The sequence below is a fragment of the Rhamphochromis longiceps genome, linkage group LG16, assembly GCF_057381845.1.
Source record: "Rhamphochromis longiceps isolate RC_006_pf linkage group LG16, R_longiceps_female_GT1.1, whole genome shotgun sequence".
Classification (NCBI taxonomy): Eukaryota; Metazoa; Chordata; class Actinopteri; order Cichliformes; family Cichlidae; genus Rhamphochromis; species Rhamphochromis longiceps.
Window position 1 is genome coordinate 23,678,396 of NC_140572.1, and position 21,135 is coordinate 23,699,530.

Genomic DNA, 21,135 nt, shown 5'->3' on the forward strand with positions numbered 1-21,135 from the left:
AGCCTAAAAACAGCCTTAGGCACAGATCATTGTCATAACAAGCTACGAGGCAGCCAAAGTCTGGACCTTTTAAATAATACAGTAGAAATTTGTACAAATCACTTGGACAGTCTGACAACCTAGACGGCTTTTATTTTGAAAAGACTTTAGGAAAAATTGGAGAATTGTTGGCCTCTGTTTTGGCGTTTAGGAGGTCAGCTCAATGCATAACTCATGAGGAATCCTAATTGGTGAACCAGAGGCACAGCGAGCCATTGAGTAAGCAATTTTCTCCCTTGTGCTATTTTAATTTCAGGGGAAGGAATAATCTGTATTTTGACATTTTGTTTTATTTCATTGTTTTATACAAACAACACTCTGCGTTCATATTTTTATAGACACTGTTGCTCCTGCAAAAGAGGGAAGCTGTACAAAATAAAATCCTTTATAGCTTTCAAAATTTCTGGGTTTGATTGTGTTGCAGCTTTAGGACCTAGTCTCTACAGAAGAATGGCCTTTTCTACTGGGGCACAGTTTGAGGAATAAGGAACCTCACTAATTTCTAACCACTGGTTGCAGCACAGGGCACATACATGCTAACATTTCTATATCCACCAGCAACCTTCAGGACTGAAAAATGAAGCCAAGCTAAAGTGCCAAAGCTGCAGTTCCTTCAATGGCCACTCGAGGCAGGCTGCAAACACGAGTCAATCCCCATACACTCCTGTGCTAGAAGACCAGAATTCAGCAATTTCCCATAATACTGCAAAAAACAATAAGTTATTCTTTAATGGAGAATTTCTCAAAGATTGTTTGGTGGACTCTGCCGTCCTTATATTCTCTGAGAAAAAAGAAGCAGTGAACCGTGACAAGATGGATCGAGGACATTGCGGGAAATCTGTCAAGAGTAGCTGTGAGACAGGCTGAATGCATGACTCAAATGCATGACTCTTGAGACAAGGCTAAAGCTTAAAGAGTGGCTTTAATGGAGAAATCGCTACAAAAAAAATTACAATATGAAACTCGGATAAGTCTGGAACCAGGAAGTAATCTATATAGCAGGGATGGGATCCATAACACTCGTGAACATGGCCATAAACAAAGTGTGCAATTCTGACTTTTCTCCTTGGCTCTGGACGAGAGCTGTTATGTCCATGGCATATGCCAACTACTAATCTGTGTACATGAGGTTACAGAGGAGATGGCAGCATGCAATCAGTGAAAGGGACCACAACAGAGAGTGATTTGTTCACACAGGTAAATGTATGCTTGGATAGGCTGAGGCTAAAATGGGAAAAAATGGGAATATTGATTAATTAGCTGTTGGGGTTTTACTCTACCTAGTCCACATTTTTATAGATATACTGGTAACCTGTCCAGAGTGTACCCCACCTCTTGCCCTATGACAGCTACAATAACCTCCATCTCCCTTGAACATTTACAAAAAAAAATAAAACTAATATTGAGTTCAACTTATTGCTGCCGCCAACCACAACAGTTCCAGTTCCTCATGTGGACCTCTCGTCTCTATCTGTGGTGGCTTTCAAAGTTTGTTTTTTTAAATTAATATTTGGCAAATAACCAGGTTTATGCTGCACTTTTGGTGAGTAAAATAGCGATAGTAATACTAGTATTAATATCCTGCTTTATTAGCAGGTGTCTGTTTCTGTGCGCTCCACCCACGCAGCTTATGAATGCAGCTTCTTGATCGAGCTTGCTAGCATCAGCTGCTGAATTAGCACTCCATCCTCTGGTCTAAATACGGCAGTGTTTGCCATATTTAGACGACCAGCATGGTGGCAGAAAAAAGCGCTGACACCAAGGCTTCAAAATATGGTGTCCTGAAAGCAATAGGGGACACCACTTCTGTTGACATCTGTTCTGCTGCACACACTATAATACAAAACAGCACACAAGTCTGGATATCTTTCCTTCAGCTGAATGATTGTGTTAGCCTTTGTTGCCTCTGACAAGCCATCACTTACTTTTATTCTGCTTGTCCTGGTCTTACTCAGACACATACATGTACTATCTAATACGTAGCTAATATCGACAGGGGTAACGCTGAATAAACACAACCTTGGACATCTTTGCCAGCCGCCTCTAAGTTTTACAAAGTATTTTACACACACTTTGGTTTGACTTTACATGGAAACTGTGAGGCTGTGTGGCAACGAGAGCACTGGCTCAAGCAATTAACCTTTCCGCATATTAAATATCAGACACCATCTTCGTCTTGAGTATCTATAATTAGTTTTGCAGTTGATTTTACAGCTTTGTCCTCTGACATGCTCCATTACCTTCATTCATGGTCACCATGATCATCATACATCTGTCATACGCACTCAAAACAGCAGGTAATAGTTAAAAAAGCATCATGGACACCTTGGGTTCAATTTAGAAATTAAGCAACAAGCATATGCATGCTTCAACAGGGTGTCACAACTCATCAAGTGTGTGATTTTTCTGTCGCACAAACAGACCATTTACCAAGGTGCCCCTAATTCATCGAGCTCATCAGTGTCCTCTCTGACAGCTGTCAGTGCTTCTCTTATCATCCATGGTAGCCTGCTGGGATGAGAATCATTTCCACCAAAAGCACGGCCAAAGCGGTGACATAATGGCTATCTGCTGCTGGGCTCAGGAGTGGCCCCACACATGGGCAATTAAATCCACAGCTTGACTCGAGAGACTGTCCAGCAAACAGCATAGGAAAGCAAGGAATGTGATCCACAACTGTGCATATTTGTCTTCCTTTTTACTATCTGGATGTGTTTCAGCTGAGAAAGAATGACTAAGTGGATAATACAGAAAAGATTAACTACCCGACAGTGAAACCTTTAGCCTGGAAACACATTACTACGTGCAACTGTAAAATACCAGAGAGATGAAAATGCTCATTACATGTTTTAGCGCTTACACAGGTTTCATAAAACATGCACCACTCAAGGACAATACTCCAGGTAGAGGCTCCTTTAAGAGGGTCTTGGGTCGATTTGTGGCTATTTTCAAATTTTGATTACCTGCCATTTGCACAGTGTTGAATGGAATATAGCGAAAGTCTGCAAAAAAAAGTTCGGTCACATTTACTGTTAAAATTTCAGTATGACTTCCGGAAATTAGCTTCAGTGGCTAAGCTATCGATAAACTTACGCTATCGGACCTAGTGGTCGATTTGTGCCCCATTGAAACCCATTATAAACGCTATTTTTCACGGCAAAAAAATTACGGTCAAATCGATCGTGATCGGTAATGCTTCCGCTTCCGCTTGCAGTACTGGCCTTAGAGTTGTAATTTTTTTATTTGTCCACCGGGTGGCGCCCTTGCTCCACATTTGACCCGGGGCTGGAAAACAGCGGGCTGCTTAAAGAGACCTGCGGGGAATGAAGCGTCATTTCCGGCGTGCTGCAGCGGCTTCGCCCGCTGATCGGGCGGGACAATTTTCGGCCCCAGGACCGTTTGAGGTTGGATTTTTTTTTTTTTTTTAATCAACAGGAAATGACGTATTTGTTGTGACGTGGTACCGGATGTGTGTGTTGGAAAAAGGGGTCCGACGCAACATGCCCCGGTCATCGTCGCGAGTCAACCCGGGAGCATGCACCGATTCCGGCCTAGAGGAGGAGCATTTGCCGCCTGGAGACCATTTTCTGGTCCGGAAAAAAAAAATAAAAGGCGATCGAAATGAAGGTTGGTGCCAATCTTTAGTCCATCTAAAGGCCTAATTATAATAACAATCAAATATTACTTCAAATGTTTTTTTTTTTTTTAAATATTTCGTTTTGTTTCGGGGGGCTAAAAAAAACGGTGCGCACATGTAATTAAACTGCGATTAAAAGGGTTAAAACCCCCGAAATATAATTAAAACTTTACATGGATAGTTCAGGGAGAAGTAGTTTTAAAAGATTGGCTAATTTAAAGTGGAATAAAATATTAATATATAAATTTTTTATAGCACTTTTTGGGCGTGGTCGATTTGTGGCTCTAGGTCCGATAGCGTATGCATTTTTCTAAGATCCTCCAGGGGCTAGTAATAGTTTGTGATGTATTAAATTGAGAAGGAAAAAAAATTTGTGGATTGATCGAAACCTGTGACGATGAATCTCTTGGATTTCCTCATGAATCACTCTCACTGCCACCGAAGACCCAAAGGTGAAACTCATTTCCTTATTCACAAAGTCATAAAAGGTTTTTCTCATGATTTTGCCTGCGCCGCTGCAGCAATGGGGGAAAACATATTTAAGATAAATGACATGTTAACAGAATCATTTCATGGTTCGACACATTCATGGTGATTTATAACAACTTCTAAACCTTTAAGGTCCCGTTTTACACTAAAAAGCTAAAATACACATTTTGATTGGAAAAAAGATGACGAAATGTCACTGAAGTATTTGTTTCCAATTCTATCATCATCAGAGTTATTCATAAAGGGCGAAAGGTCAAAGAAACCTCAAGGAATGATTGAAAACTGTCTGGTGAAATGGAAATGTCTAATATTATGGCTGGTGATTAATAGGGAAGTATGACTGCAACTTGTTTCTTTATATTTTGCCTCCAAGAAGCCAGACTTTCTTTTAATTTTTGTGGTCTTGACTAACAGTCCCGGCTTTGTGAAGGTCTTTAAAACGTTTCTTTGGACACTGGGTGCTTTTATATTCATTTTCAGTCCAGTTCAGTTGTGGTACCTCATCATTTTTTAGAGGACTTTTGGGATTTTTTTTGCTAAGCTACTTAACACTGACCTCTGAATCATACATGCATCTGAAAGGCGCTTAACTCAAGGGATGAACCAGTGTCGCATCTACACATAACATTTTAAAGTGCATCTTTAGGCCCTTTACCAGCAGCCTGTCACAAAAACACATATTTTGTTTCCATGTCTTTAGCTGAATTGACAAAATATGCCAAAGATGGCACAGTTTGACAGGCCCAAAATAAAGTTTTTGCACTATCGAGGTGATTCCCAAAGAGACATTATCCTAAAATGTATAACAGCATGTTGTGCAGTGTGTCCTTACAAATATTAGGAAACTGAGGGATAAAAGACGAAATGGCAGGCCTAAAAAACATCTACAGCAGATGAACAGCATCTGAAAGTCGTGTCTTTAAAAAATAGGGAAGAATTTGACATTTCTGTCTCAAATTCTCATCTATATGTATGTATAGGTGAGAGGTACAACAGTGAGTGTCTACAGCCGTCTGTAAAACATCACGGAGACTGGTTTATGATTTGCAACGGATTTATTTTTCAGCCTGACAATGATCCCAAACACACTGCCAGTGCAGTAGAAGCAAACATTAATAGAAAAGCACACAGTGGGACACTATCAGTCATGGATTGGCCTCCTCAGAGCCCAAACCTCAACATTATTGAAGCAAAAGGCAGCTGACATCCAAAGAAGAGCTTTGAATATCATTCAAGAAGCCTGGAAAACTATTCCTGAAGACTGCTCTAAGAAAATGCAATCATACCAAGTGTTGACAATCAAACTTGGAATTGTACAAACTCTGTTTTTGCCTTACTTATTTTTTGCACATTTCAATAAATAATTGCATTTATTTCCGTGCAAAACATAAAGACATGAATGATGAATCCTCCAAACTCGATCCCGAAGCGAGAAAAAGAGTTACAAATGTGTTACAGAGTCAAAGCCTGACAAAATCTTCACCCATGCGCTCTGCCATCAGCTGTAATTTCTCGTATAATTATTTTACATTCTGGTTAAAATTTGGTGCTGATGAAATGCTGCGTTAGCTCCCATAATTCCTGCTACACAAGGCCTGCTCCCGAGTCTTGGCAGGGAGGAGATAATATTGTGACTGGGAGGAGGTGACAGCCTCATCTCAATGTGAATGGAGCTAATCACCAATGCAAATTGCAATCAGAAGGGGCATATCTCTACCTAACTGAGAGATAATTGCGCGATTGTACTGATAACAAAAGGTCAACTGCGTGTAGCCACTAAGCTCTCAGATGATCATCAGACACACACGGTTTCCAGCAGTGAATATTTTTACAGATTCAATCACTGCATTAATTTTAAGGCCAAACACTTCTACGTTTCTGATGATGGAGATTTTAAACACTGATTATTCAGCAGATGCGTCCTTTCAGATAGCAAAGACGAAAATGCAGCGGCAACTGGGAGAGTGAAGCAGAGCCTACCGATTCAGCTTTTTATTTTCTAAATTCAGCACAAAATCAGTTGTCAGAGAAGCCGCAGTGATTTTTACCTTTTATCCATTTGATCATAAATTTCAGTTCAGAATTTTCCTCCTGACAGTAAGGAAAGGGGTTTTTTTTATGTCCCTGTGGCAGCTGCCTCCAGCTGTGTGGCAGGAGCGCCCTCTACTGGACTCACCGTGGGATCTTGAAAAGGGCTTTTACTGGATGCATCTCAGCCAGAGGGGGATCTCCGTCTGCCAGCTCGATGGCTGTGATGCCGAGAGACCACACATCGCAGCGGGCATCATAGGAGTAGTCGTACTGCTGTTCACAGGCTATGACCTGGAAACAATTCACAGGGTCCATTTTAGACAGTCACCGAGTGGAAAGTCCGTTTAAGAGGGGTGAGATTAATTTTGTTTGATTTTTAGGGTATTAAATTCAGATTAATGATTCAAAGAAAATTACTTTAAAAAAAAAAAAAAAAAAGCATTGTGAACCTGAAAAAATCCTCTTAATGCCAAAAACAGTCAGCCAAGCTCATTCACAGCCCATTTAAAAACAAGCACTGAAAGGCAGGTCAGTGCAGTAGCTCCGGGTACGAGCTTCTCTTTGCCACAGTCAATAATTATAACTGGCACTACATTTTACAGCTGAGTTTATTCTAATTGCCCCCGAGGTCCCTCCCTACCAGCTCAATCACCGCACCTCATTTCTGCCAAAAGAGTAAGCCGAGGGGCCACAGACTCCCAGCTATTAACCTTGAGGCGACCTCAAGAGCTGCACCCGTGGAGAGGAATACACAATGACACATGGGAGGGAGAGTCACACGGAAATAACTGAGGCGCTCTGTTTAACAGCTACATCACACTGTACATGTATATAAAAAGAATCCATTAGCCACTAAAACACGTGTGCATGTTTTACTGCTGCATTACCAGACATGAACATGCGTGTGCAGCCCTTAGACTCTGACCTCAGGAGCCATCCAAAACGGTGTCCCGACTGACGTGTTCCTCCGCAGTCGTGCGCTCGTCAGTTGAGCTGAAACACCTACCAAAAAAAAATGGAAATGGAAAAAGAATCGCAAAATTCGATCTTACTTCATTAGCGTGAATATTTCTTGGGATAAATTACAGCAGACAGTAAATGTTTGAACTAATCAATAAATCCTGGCATATAATTTAGTGTGGCAACCTGCCAAGCAGCAATAATAATGGGCTATAATCATTTCAAATTATGTAGGACAGATTTTTATCAGCGTGAGTCCACTTCATCTCCATGACACAGGGGACATAAACATGCCTGGGGGCGACTCAAAGTCATTTGCCATAGCAGCTTTCTTTTAATATGCAAAGGATCAAATAATGCAATTTAAATGAGCAATAATAGCTTCGGGCTAAGGCTACGGTCCATGAATTAAAAGACGTTATGGTGAGCATGGGACTAAAGTGTGGGTTAAATGATTTATCCTGCGCTTGTGTTTGCCTTCACAAACAATGTTGCTGACACTTCCAAAAGATCACTCACAAAAAAAAGAGTCATTTATCTATAACAGCGCACTTCAGAGAAAAGATTGGAGCGGCTAAATTGCCTCTTTCAAAGATCATTACCAAAGTCAACCAGTTTGACTCCTCCCTCAGTTGTCAGGAGGATGTTGTTGCCTTTGACGTCACGATGGATAATCCGGTTGTTGTGCAAATGCTGGAGACCCTTTTAAATTAGAGGACAGATAATGCAAGGTGCTGCTGAGCATGAATCACGACACACAATTAGTCATTTGCGTAAAAAAATAAATAAATCTGCATATGATGCATTAAAAGTTGAGCTGTACAAACTACATAAAAGAACTCCCACAGCTGTTCGTAAGGAGAGACATTCATAACTGCTTGTCACACTTCCCCAGCTGAAAATAAATCCTCAGCCAGCTCTCTGCATGTTGGTGTCCCACCTCCTCCCCCTGCATTTGCAGCTTTGCAGAGGGCCATCTTACCAAGAGGGCACTGCATAAGATGTATGCGATAACAGGCTCCTGCAGACGCTGGCCACGCATCAGCAGGCCTTTGATGAGTTCTGTGACAGAGCCGCCGTTGCACAGCTGGGAGGGAGACAGAGAAACTCCAGTGACTCGTCCATCACTCACCACTCCAGATTATGATTCATGGAAAGAGCTAGCCCACACACACAAGTTAGAGAAAGCAGAGCAGCACAATAGCATTGACATTCGTGTAGGTGGTGTTTCCTGGCTAACTGAGACCCAGATCAATGCTTTCTTATATACAGAAGAGCGACAAATTAAAGGGTAAACCAACATAAAGTGTCTCAGTATGGTGTTATTGTGTTTGGTCAGTACTTGGTCAGAGAGCAGCTTCAATATGCAAAGATTCTTCATGTCTGTGAATCAGCTAACCTAACACATCACTCCAAAACGTCTCAGAGCATTCAAACAGGTTAAGAACTGGTGACTTCTAATCAAACCAGTCACTGTGATCCTGATCCTGAAAAGCTGTAAAGCTGATAACTCAGAACACTTTATATTGATTTGCACTGACCTTCTGACTAAAGGCAAAAGCTATCCCAGCAAAATGTCTCTGCTGGCATAACTAATTCCCAGGTTTCTCAGACTGTGAGCCACAGTGGATTAATGTTTTTCCTTTAATTTGTCACCGGTCTATGTGAAAAAGGATTTAAGAGTTTTAAACTTCATTTTTTAAATAGGGGTTTTATTTACTTGAGCCATTTGATTATGAAATTGTGACGAAATACAGGAAAAAGACACTCCAGGTAACAGATTGTTTGGTATCACAATCATTGCACTAACTGTGCATACACGCATGGTTAATTTGAAGCTTGGAATAACCCTGGCATTTCCCACCAACCTCACACTGTGTATCCCTCAGGCCTAATAACGTGTTTTTCTCTCAATTTCTTTGTTTCTGAAACTTGTAATGCTATTATTGACTAGCACGCTTCTTCCTTTCTGCCGTTTTGTTGACTGTCAGAGACATGGGTGGTCTTTGAGGTAAATGACAGCTTTATCCACCATTATTATGGCCGAACTGAAGAGTACACCTGACACACAAATGGCCCATTTCCCACTGAGCCAAAGCAGACATAAAGCATTAGCAAAAGCTTCCAAGTGGTATAAACCTGGTAATAAAACCAAAATGTGTTGTTTCTTTCTACACTGTTGTTTGCAGGGATTTAAATGATAGTGACAGAATATCATCTTTACCGAGTTTTAAAGGGGCTGAGAGCCAGATTTAGACAGCTTCAGACAGAGCCAGGCTAGCTGTTTCTTTTGTTATGCTAAGCTAACTGGCTATGGTGTAGATTCATATTTAACCTACAAACATAAGGATCTAACTCTTATGGCTCAATCACACTAGAGTAAAAACTAGACAGCAACCTCCTTGCAACTATGAAAAATTTGGTGATTGCACTGAATTTGTTTGCTATAAGCAACAGACTGCAAGGAGACTAGCTGTTGATCACAAAGCGATTGCACAAGTTGCTCGACGGGAGGCAACCTATTTCCTAACAATCGCAGTCTGACTCAGAAAGACTGCAGTCAGCCAGTTTCTAAATAAGTGCCAACACATTACATTTAATCTTAGCCTGTCAGGGCCAATGAGATCACATACTGATAACAGACTGACAGAGTGACTGTTTTAATGGCTGTCTTGAAACACCAACGTCACTTTGAAGACAGCAACTAACTGTGTGCTGTGGCAGACCTGGTCCCTGTCTTCAGTTTCTTCAGATTGCCAGTTTATAGAACATGGTCGCAATAATTTTCCCAACCACAGTTGCATTAATGAGAACTGACAATAAGCCCTTCATAAAGTATGAAAAGTGTAACACGTGTTATACAAATATACATAATAAAGTGCTCACCTCCAGTATCAGCCAGAGCTGTCCGCCAGTTAATTTGTCGGACTTATGAAACATGCCATAAAACTTCACCACGTTAGGATGGTTGGGCAGGGACCTCAGTATGTTGTATTCTGCCTCAATCTCCTCATCCACATCCTTTAAACAGCATCAGCAAACAAGCAGTGTTTAAGTACAGCAAGGAAAGAGATAAACCAACACTGTGATGTGTTATAAAAGGTGTATTTGTGCTTCAATATTTCAGGCTGCGTTTCATTTTTAGTGAACTAGGCTACTATAATAAGAAACCTAAAATTGGGGTTATAAACTCAGTAAATAAGGAAGGGATGGGCCGCTGTGCTGAACTATTTCTGGAAGCACTTTTCTATCAAAGTAAATCTCAGTGGGAGGGAAGATCAACAGTCAGAGAGGCAGAATTTCTCTTCCTGGATGTCTGAGTGATAGTGTCAGCAGTCTAATCAGGGAGAGGGATGGGAGAGGAGGCAGCTTCATCTTCATGGCCATCAGGGGCGCATCATGGTGGATAGCGCTGCCAGGATGGGGATTGTTCCACTGACACAATCACAGGCTCGCCTCAGACCGAGTCACACTCCCACAATATGCTGCCAATTCAGAGTCTACAGTATCCTTATCACGCAAACAAATGGACGGTTATACAGAGAGGATACAGGCGATGCAGGAGCTACAGTTTCTGGTAAGAGCACGTTAAATTTAGCACGACAGGAAATAAATGAAAAGGGGAGACATTGATATATATCACAGGAGCAAGTGCAAGTACGACTGCATCAAGATGGAGAGGGGGAAAAGTACCGGCAACTTACTCTGTTTGAATGGTTCGAATGCTGAGACAAGTTGGTTACAAAGAAAAACACAGTGGTTTTAGTTTTCTGTCGCAGTATTATGAGGTCCTGCAAGGTAGAAACCTCCTCACCAACACTATATAATAAAAGGTTACAGTGAGCCATACATGCAATGTCAGATATCATATCATTCATCGGGAAAACCTGGAGGTTTAATGTGCATAAAGCCAGCAGTTAAATTACATCTTTAAGCTAAGTTTTACTTCTACAGGATAGGCTTGTGAGTGATGTACAAAGAGCCAAAAAAGGCCATAGAAGGTAACAAACAATAAAAAAGGTGCAGGTTCAACTAAATAAAGTGTTTAAAAATGGATTTGCAGAGTAATTAAACCTCTTAGGAGTTTTAGGCAGGTTTAGTTATGCTTTTGTTTAGCTATGAGATAACACCTGGCAGAACTGGCTGTATTTACACGTTACATTAGCATGCCCTAATCTAAATCAGTGGTTCCCAACATGTGGGTCAAAGCCCTCAGATTCAATTAACAGCACGGTCCACTGCCATGCAAGTGAATCTAGGAGGCTGACAGTGACATTTCAAAAAGAAAAAGGATTTGTCTCCAATTCTCCCTTTTGTGACAACTCCATGGGGATACATTCTTCTATAACTCAGATGCTTTACTTGTATTAAGACTTAAAGTCACGTGTGGTTCCTTTGAGCAACATGTGGGTATCTAAACAGGTGGTCGGTTAGACCTCAACTATAATTATTTTTTTACCCCAGTCTCTCGGAGCCCCATCTAACCTGTCATCTTCATCTTCAGTTTCTATCACTGATGGGTGTCCGCTCTGCTGGAATGGTTCATCTGAGTCTGATCACCAAATAGCTTTTATTCAAATTCTGTCTTTGAATAAATAATTTATTTTTCCAAATGATCTCTCTCTTATTGAAATGCAATTATCTGACGAATAACTGCTGTGCAGTTTATATGTTATCTTCATATCCAAGAAGTCTGTGCACCAAGTTTAGTGAAATTCAGGTATTTGAATTTTCCATGGTCTTAACTGCATGTGTAGGTAGTGGTTTACACATTCACCTAACATGCAAATGATCCCTGGTTCAAGACCAAGAGGAAACACAAATCGCTTGGGGGTAGCACCAGGAAGGGCAAACAGCAAAAGCTCAAATCTACAAAGCATATTCCTCTCATAATCGCATAATCACAAAGGTCATGGCAGTCAGGTGAGGAGTTGTTCAACAGATTTCTTCTGCATTTGCAAACATTCATTTGTTCTTTCTGCCTGCTGTCTTGGTTAAATCAAATAGTGTCATTTCAGGGTGCTATAAACCAAATAAGCTGGGAACCACTGAGCTAATGGGTGCTCATCCAGAGCTAGATCTACTCCCACAACAAAACACCTTAAGATCGCCATTACTTCGCTGCCAAACAGCATCAGCATAAACTCATACACCTCAAACTTTCTGACATCATACATACACATCATTACTATTCTGCAAAAATAGCCTGAACAGATACTGCATCTAAACCCTAACCAGTTCTGTGAGATTGAAAACAGTCAACAAGAAGCCGGGTCCAGCAGTAAACACACTTTAATCAGACTTACATTAATCGGGTCCAGCACTTTCACAGCTGCCTGACTCCCATCTTTTTTGTTGGTCACTCTGTAGACTTTTCCATAAGTTCCTTTGCCAATGGTTTCCACTATATCCCAGTCACCTGATGGATCGCCCAGAGTCTCCAGTCCAAGCATGCTGGACTTGTAGGGGTACAGTCCATATAGTGATCTCCTGGACAATAAAAACAGTCATACCAAGATTTAAAAAAATAAATCTTGAATAATTTGCAAAGTTTACAGAAACAAATGGAAATGTTAATTCCCTTAAAACCTTCACTACTTCGTCTTGCAGAAAGGATGCTTGTTGTGAATAACAGTTGAACCTTACCGTGACAGAGCAGCAAGTAATTAAAACCTATAAACTGTGCAGGTAAAGCACACAGAGTACATTTATTCCCTGAGGCATTTTTGTTCAGCTAAAACCAATGACTGCATCGACCTGGACAAATCAAAGCAAAATAAGTCCACAGATATGGATGGAGAGGACAACACTCTACTTACATGGCAAGTGTTATTTTCTCCTGACTCATCTGGGCTGAGAAGAATTACAACCAAAGACTCTCTGGCGATCATAATATAACAACACCAGTAGCAACAGGAATGGCCTCCATGGGAGGACAGGCAACAAGTGGCATTTCCCACAGCTACTGAATTAGCCCTCTCCACAGGGACCTTGTCACTGCACACTAAGAAGTGCAATCTTCTAAAGATCAATCGGATTGGTCAGAGATTATCTTGAGAAGCGCTGTCCTGAGTGAACACTGAAGCATTGCCACACCTCCAAATAAACTGTTGTATAAAACTATAAAGCGTTTGCACGTCTTCAGCACTAATGACCAACGGGAATGGAAAACACCAATGTAAATCATCCTTGTAGTCAACATGTGATGCTTCTGTGGCAAAATACAACATATATGGCCAATGATGCAAAGGATTAAGTGTCAAAACAGCTGAGAACAAATAACATGATGGATCAGCAAGTGATACAGCCACGTCGGGATGCATGAATCTTATTTTTACAAAACGACACATAATCCAGATAAGCGTGATGGAGAGGGATGTTTGTGTGCAATCCCACGAATGCTCCTTTTGTCATAAATGTGTTATGCATCACGGAGGTTGACCCTGAGAAAGGCTGGGGAAGTTCGCATACTGATGGGAAAAACAGTGAATGATGTTTAACCCTCAGGGGCGCAGCAACTCACACATGAGGACAGATTTATGAAATGTTGTGCATGCACCGTGAGCAATGGCATGCTAACTGATATTAGATGGATATACCACGATTCTGCAGAGACGCACAGACATGCAGCACAGAGTGACACCCTTCAGAGTGTCCTTCAAGGAGCTGCATGTGATCGCAGAAAAAGCCAAAGTGCCTGCTGTAATTATGAGTTTTTTCACATCACACATTTAAATACAAATATACCAGATCACTTATATATTACTATTTATAAACAAATATGTTGTCTTACCCATCAATCAACATCTCTTTGCAAAACCATCAAAGTGGAGAGTTTTCCCCCCATGAGCTGTAATGTTTTTATCTCATCACATAGAAAGTTAGTTTGCCCACATAAGTGGAGCACACACTGTTGGAATTTACATAAGTAGCAGTAAAGACTAATTACAGTCATTCAGTTTTAATAATAGAGATTTAATAATATATTTTTTCTTTAAGGATGTCTACTGCAAGTTCTGTAAGTACTGTAACATCACCTGCCACTTGTTGCCACCACACCTTCTATTTTTTTCTATAACAGACAGCTCATATTTCTCTACAGTAGCTTTTCTCTGAGATATCTGCAACGTTTTCCTCCAACTAGCCTGTATGCAGATTATTGTTAAATGTACAATTAATTTAGTGATTAATGTGTAAATATTAGATTTTTAGAACTTTACAAGAAGCACAAGAACTTTGATCTCACCCAATTTGAGCAACAAACCCTCCCCAAAACCTACCTTTTGAAAAGAATCCATCAAAAACATACCACATGTTAGCTCACTCGCTTAAATCTATTCATAACTCATTTAAAATTAATAAAGTGCAGATGATAAAGCTGTAAGTGAGACATACCTGCTACTGTGAACGTGCTTGCCACTGCCTCACCACAAAACACTCCAGGCTAGTTCATGCCAATCTATAGGGATTAATAATTCACTAGTAATCTGCAACCTGATGCACAGTGCTGTTAAATATTCAGGTGGCAGATGTAGCCACTCATAATGGTGGCTGATATGAAGCATCCCCTGTTGCAGCCCAGTAACCAGGAAGTCCGTGACAGTTTCTAAGTCACATGGTTTCTGCCTATCTTCACTCAGCTCATAATGTCCTTTACACACCGAGCTGCTGCTGCTTCACTCGTTCAGACAGCTTCTGATGCTCTACAGCCTTATAAACCTTAAAGCAATATGACAAAGTTTCTAACATTTTTATACCGTTCCTCATTTTGAACGTTTTCCCAAATATGGGCATTTGTCACATTTTGATTAATCACTACAGCAGTAGCAAATAAGGGGGGGAAAAACACAATATGACTATTATTTTTTAACAAACTAATTAAAAACATAGAGAGCATGTTTCTTCAGTTTTTTGTGCAAATTAAAAACATTTTTAGACACAAAAGGTTCTCTCCACGCGTGTACTTGGAGCTGAAACAGCCGCTCCAAACAACCATGCCTTCATTTAATCTCCTACACAATTACTGGTATTATATTTCTTGAATAAAACTTTTCTGACTATAATTTGTAGACAGGTACAATCTATGACGAGGGATCACAAAATAGACTGAGCAAAGTTTTATAGCATCTAAGAGAAGAAAAAAAAACAGATGCTGAAAGAGAACAAGATCAATTTATTGATTTTTTTTTTTCTTGCATTCCACTTGACATGTTTGCTAAGTGATTATCGGCATAATAGTGACCATTAAAGCATTTAAATTATACAATGTATTTGTGGAAGCCAACTAAGGTTAAAAATAGCATCAGCTATAAAATGTCTCTTTTCAGCTCAGCATCAGTTTTATGCTCTGTACTGGAACTGTGTTAAACCGCTCGATGCCTACTTAATAAATAAACAATGTAAATACATAAATGAGAACCAAATCTGATCAATAAAGACTTGTTCAAGCTCTTTTTTACTGCAAGAAGGCAACGAGAATTTCTTTAAATGGGCAGGAGATACAGTGAAATAGCGCTTAAGAACAGGACACCGCTGCTCTTCGATTGCAGTGCTCAGGTTACCCTTTGTTTACCATTCTTGTCAGCACAGCTAAAAAAGGGATGCTGTGTCTGATACACAGTGGTACATGGTATTTTCAGTTACAAAACAGGAATATGTGCATAGTAACACGGTGATTATATTTGGAAAAACTACCCTGCTCTGCCTTTGCTCATCGGGCACATTTTCTGTGCATCTACATAATGCTAAGTGTAGGTCTGAGGCGGTAACAGCTGCACATGACGTGACCGGCTGCAGCACATCTTTGTCACCAGAAACAGTACAGAGTGAAAGGCAGTAATCTAATTTTCTGCTTCCATCAAACTCGCACAATTCCACCCTCTGTGGCAGAGCCTTATGGGAAGTCCGCTGGGTAAACCCCTTTGGTAAGTCTATGGAGAGGGGAAAAAACCAATAATCCCTTTTAAGGGGATATGAAGAGGCTTTACGGTAAACCTCCACTAGCTATGAGTCAGGCCTGAAGCATTTCGCCCTTGTTCTCACCCTGGAAGGCCAAAGCCTCACACAAGCAGACACAAATGCATTTATTTTAAACATTAACATCTTTAATCTTAGCGGTGCACCTGCATGATTAATGATCCCTGATTGACATCTTTGGATACACAAAGCATCAACTGTAATAACAAAAAGGCACCATCACCATCTAAGTAATCAGTCTTAAATGAATTATAATTTATTATTTATAATTAATTATAAATTAACCTCAGCCATATCATCACAAACACCACAGCTGTGCCACTGTGATGGATGTGAGTATGGCTGTGCTACTGTTTGAACGCAAGGGAAGCAATTTTTTGGTCTTACATTTGTTTTGGTCAGTCATCAGGCAGTTTGTGAAATTTTCTTCCCTTCAGGATAATCAATTGATCTATTGTAAGCGGTATTACTGTAAAGTGGAAAACATTTAGGCATGACAAGCAAACCACGTAAAGTTTACAGACTGGAGTCGAGTGAGGCGGATAGCATGTAAAAGCTGCCGATGCTCTGATAAGTCCATAGCTCTGTACCTCATTTGGCATTAACATCAGCACCAAAACTGTGTGCTGGGAGCTTCATGGCCGGGGTTTCCATGGCCAGGCAGCTCCTGTTAATGTAATGTGTAGGTGACCCAGTGCTTTTTTCTTTAGTGTTACTCTAATAATGTGTTACCTGAAGTCAGGTCTTTAAGTGTTTCACACAGTGTCGTGTATGGACACCAACACCTGATGTAATCAGCAAGTGATTTAATTGTACACTTTAAACTTTAACTCAAGGGGTTTAAGAAACAGGTTTAAAACCTTTTTTTATAAGGTCTGTTCATTTTTTACACAGTTTACATGCAGCTTTGAGCCATGTGTGGTCTGTTTCCACATTATTGGCATATAAAGTCTGGAGTTGATTCCAGTTGTTTAAGTTCGGCAGCTGTTGAGAATGAGAATTCATAACATAGAGGCACAAAGAGTCATCAGACCAAGTAAAGAAGGCTAAAGAAGGCTACCATAAGGCAGAAAAATACCAAACTGACCTATCAGAGAGACAGGAAGCTTCCGAAGTGGCCAAATCAACAATGCAGTAAAGAGGGTGATTACAGAATCTTTTACTTGGAAAACCACTTCACAGCATCTAACCAAATCAACAGCAGTTCTGAGGCAAAACAGACCCCTTGAAAACACAGAGGTGGTGTGACAACATGGGCCTGTTTGACTGCCAACGGAACTGGGTCACTGCTGTTTATTGACCAGAAGCAGGACATCTTCTTAAATGCATGGAGTTATACTTCCTGCTGAAGCCCAATGCTTCTTAATGCCAATAAAGAGAATACTCTTAAACATCAGAGTCAGTCACCTGACCATGTCTTTCACCAAGTAAAGACAAAACTGAAGGTGGTATAGGTCTGGCAAAGCCTATAAAAGAAGGAAATTCAGAGTGTGATGAAGCTTCTGTACTAAAGATGGAAGTGTACATTTCACATCTTTATTGTTCTGCTTTAAACCCACTGTGGTAATGAACAGAGACAAAGAGAAAAGAAAAGAAAAAGGAGCATTTTAAGCTAAAGTAAGTGTAAAACACAAAAAGTGTTGTATATATTGGGATTTTTGCATAACTATCATAATGTAGCCTATTTAACTTTTTTTCATGTAACTTCTGGTTTCTTCCCTGAATGATTGCTGGTTTACAGTATTTCACAGAGTAAAGTAAAAACCAAACTGACACAGTGATTAAAGATATTTAGGTTTAAGATTTAGGGCTGTACATTTTTTTTTTTTTTTTTTAGCGCTACAGATGAGGAGTCTCGTACCTACCTCAACATTGTCGCCTCAGTATTTCCATCTCTGTCATCTGCAAAACAGGAACCTGTTTAAGACAGAGCATCACTGCACAGCTGAATCTCCATCTCCGTGTGAGTTTAATAAAGGCCTAAAGCACACTGTCTGAATCAACTCTTTAGACCCATCTTACCGTCCATAGCAACATATGCGAAGTAATTTCCCTGTTTATTCAGCAAAGACTTTAATTATTAACAGTATGGACACCTGAGCATGTTGTCCTGCAGACCGGAAACGGTTAACTGGCTGACCAGTATCACCTGATGTAACCTTGAACAGTATATTCATGCTGTGGAGAGCAGCGTTTTACTTACCTGCGTGGGGGGAAAAGAAGGAGATGTCGAGTGATGGCCCCCCGGAGGACGGCCTGTAACAGCAGCATCTCCCAGCCTGACACTGGTGACACGGTCTCAGCTGTGTCCTTCATAAAAACTCCCAGCCTGTGCAGATTACTTCTTTTTTTTTTTTTCTTACTTCTTTTTGGCCTAATTGGTAGCAACCAAAGCCTTTGTGTGACCATTGGTCTTTACCCAGAGGGCCTCACACCAATTATCCTGCTCAGTCACATGGCAGTGAAACCTTTTTCAGAGCACTGGGCCAGAGACTAGATGGAGCAGTGCAAGGAGAAACCAGCACAGACGGCTACTTGTTTGCAATTGTGTTGTAGTTTTTCTTTTTTATAATGATAATGGTTGAGTACTGGATTTTAAAATATATTCAACTTTTTTTTGCAGCACCTCTATTCTCGTCTTTGTTGAAAACCTGACCAGATCTGTCTGTCTCTACCTCCTCGGATTTGAGCACCAATGGCCCAGAGACCTGCAGTTTTCATTATGAGTTGAACAATGACTAGTCACCACTTCTTCACTCAGCACAGTAAATAATATCATTTCTTTTCAATGTAATCTTCCTGTGGGAATGTTAGCTAAACATTGTTGCAGACCAGTCTACCCCCAGAGAAGGATGGCAGCATCCTCTCACAGCAGGAATAATACAGTAAAGTCTGAATGAGTATCTCCAGAATTTGCTGTTCAGGCTCAGAGGTGTACGTGTCATAACATTTGCATTACCTCTACAAGTCACAATAGTGAAAAGAGACTGAAGTAAGCCAAGATTAGATAAATGAAAGAAAAATATTAATCTCCTGTCCCACCACATCCCAAAGGAGATAAATTGGATTGAGATCCAGTACAGAGAAATTACTGTCATGTTCAAAATGATCATAAAAAATGAAAAAAGACACAAAATCACTGTGTTTATATTTTATTCACATATGTTACATTTTGCATTAAATGTCCCAAGTCACACTTTCTGGTCAAACTCAGAAAGTTTGAGTCAGCACCTACAGTAATGTACTGTATTCTCTCCCCATTCATACAGGAAAACACACAAAAGCTTTCAGTTACAATTTACACCCATCGTTGGCTATTTGGTTGCGGTCATTAACGAAGTGGGTACAACAAAAATAAGAGAGACAGGAAAAAACACAAAAAGCAGCATGCATGAATTCAAGAGGAAGTTTTTCAAGTGTCGACTTGTTCCTTAGAGATTCTGCGATGCAGCACAATGTGACCCAGCATTTCAAAACCAAACATCAGGGATATCAGCTGTGTGCTCATCACTGAAAGTAAGCATTAAAAAAAAGGGGGTCCTATTATGCCTTTTCTCTTTTTCTGTCATTTACAAATAAACTGGGTCATTGATGTGCTGGATGCTGATAACAACTAATTCCTTTAAGCTGCTCAGTTCACAACAGTTTTCCCCAACTCCTGTGCCGAACTGCAGTTTTGAACGTGAGATGAGGAGGCGGAGCTTGCAAGCACTAGGTTTTGGTTTTTGGGACGCCAGGCAAAGGGCAGCCAATCAGAAGAAAGTGAGCTTTTAGGTTGACAGAGGTTTGAAGAGACATTTTAAAGAAGAAGAAGAAGAAATGATAATAAATAAGGGGCTTTTTATGTTCTTGTGAACTGTGAAGAAGCAAAGTTTCTCTAATGAAGTCTCATTTAAAATCATGGAGCTGGAAATAAGCATAATAGGCCCCCTTAATCTTGCAGGCACGGCTGGATGAAACTTCTCTTCCAGGAAAAAAAAAAAAAAAAGATGATAATCGCTAAGACACTTAAATAATGGTGGCTTAAAGGATGTCATGCACAGTGTACAACAGATACTCAAGTCTGATAGTCTTGCAATGTTGGAATGCAACTATAAACCACAACTACATGATGCATGATGTATAACAGATAGTTGTTAATAATAATAATAATAATAATAATAATAAATGTTCTGTACTGCAGTTTATGACCTGGCAATCAGAAGCGTAAAGGGAAAGCCTTTTTCTGATGGCACAGACAGACGAGTGACAAGTACTGCAGTATCCTCACAGAAGCAACACAACTCCCACAGAGTTTCATACCTCGAGAGAACACTGACAGAACTCATGTAGCATTTTTGCTCTTGCATGACGCTCAGGACACCAGATGTGCAGTGAGATCTCTTTGCCTTCCCTCAATGTTTAGACTTATATGTTTATATGGGGGTGGTGATGATGAGGCTTAAGACAGCTGAGTGTCTTAAAGGTGGAGTTTTGAGTTAAACAGTGTGAAAAGGCCAACGCTATGAAAAGTGTAGTGGGTGTAACTTGGTGACCGCACACCTCCTCAACCATTAAACTGAGTTTGAGTCAAATTTCCCAGCCATCTACGGTAAACCCAAAACACAACCTTAGGAAAAAAACAAAAACAAATTCTTCAAAGTTAAAATTAATTACTTGAACAATGAGCAGCAGCATTTATTTAAATATCTAAAACGTATTTCAGCAAAAACAAAAAAGAACAAAAAAAATTCCTGAGGATGGATTGCAACTAGACCCATAAAAGAAAGAGTCTTTGCTTGTTAGCAAAATAAACTCTAGTGTGTTGATGGGTGGACTTGTCCTGCCTCCTATCACATGTCAGCAGACAATGAGTGCACACTGCAGTAACATCGCTATACTTACCAGGAGCTTGAAACTCATGCCAGCACAGCAGAGCACATTTTGATAAATAATAGGGATATGCGTTTACATCAGAAATGGTGGTAAAGTAATCAAACTTTGCAGGGACAATCGGCAATTGA

At 40.3% G+C, this 21,135-nt stretch overlaps 1 protein-coding gene across 1 annotated transcript in view; it reads right to left on the reverse strand.

Moving 5' to 3' along the window:
* myo3b (myosin IIIB) overlaps window positions 1–18,024 on the reverse strand; it is a 70,536-nt gene extending 52,512 nt beyond the window's left edge. Inside the window, exons 1-7 of the mRNA XM_085384578.1 lie at window positions 17,998–18,024; window positions 12,463–12,646; window positions 10,043–10,177; window positions 8,139–8,243; window positions 7,759–7,858; window positions 7,122–7,198; window positions 6,342–6,487 (exon numbers count right to left, since the gene is read on the reverse strand). Coding sequence (XP_085240704.1) covers window positions 6,342–6,487; window positions 7,122–7,198; window positions 7,759–7,858; window positions 8,139–8,243; window positions 10,043–10,177; window positions 12,463–12,646; window positions 17,998–18,005 — 755 coding nt within the window. The 5' untranslated portion in view covers window positions 18,006–18,024. The remainder of the gene's footprint in view (window positions 1–6,341; window positions 6,488–7,121; window positions 7,199–7,758; window positions 7,859–8,138; window positions 8,244–10,042; window positions 10,178–12,462; window positions 12,647–17,997) is intronic.
* Window positions 18,025–21,135: the final 3,111 nt, after the last annotated feature.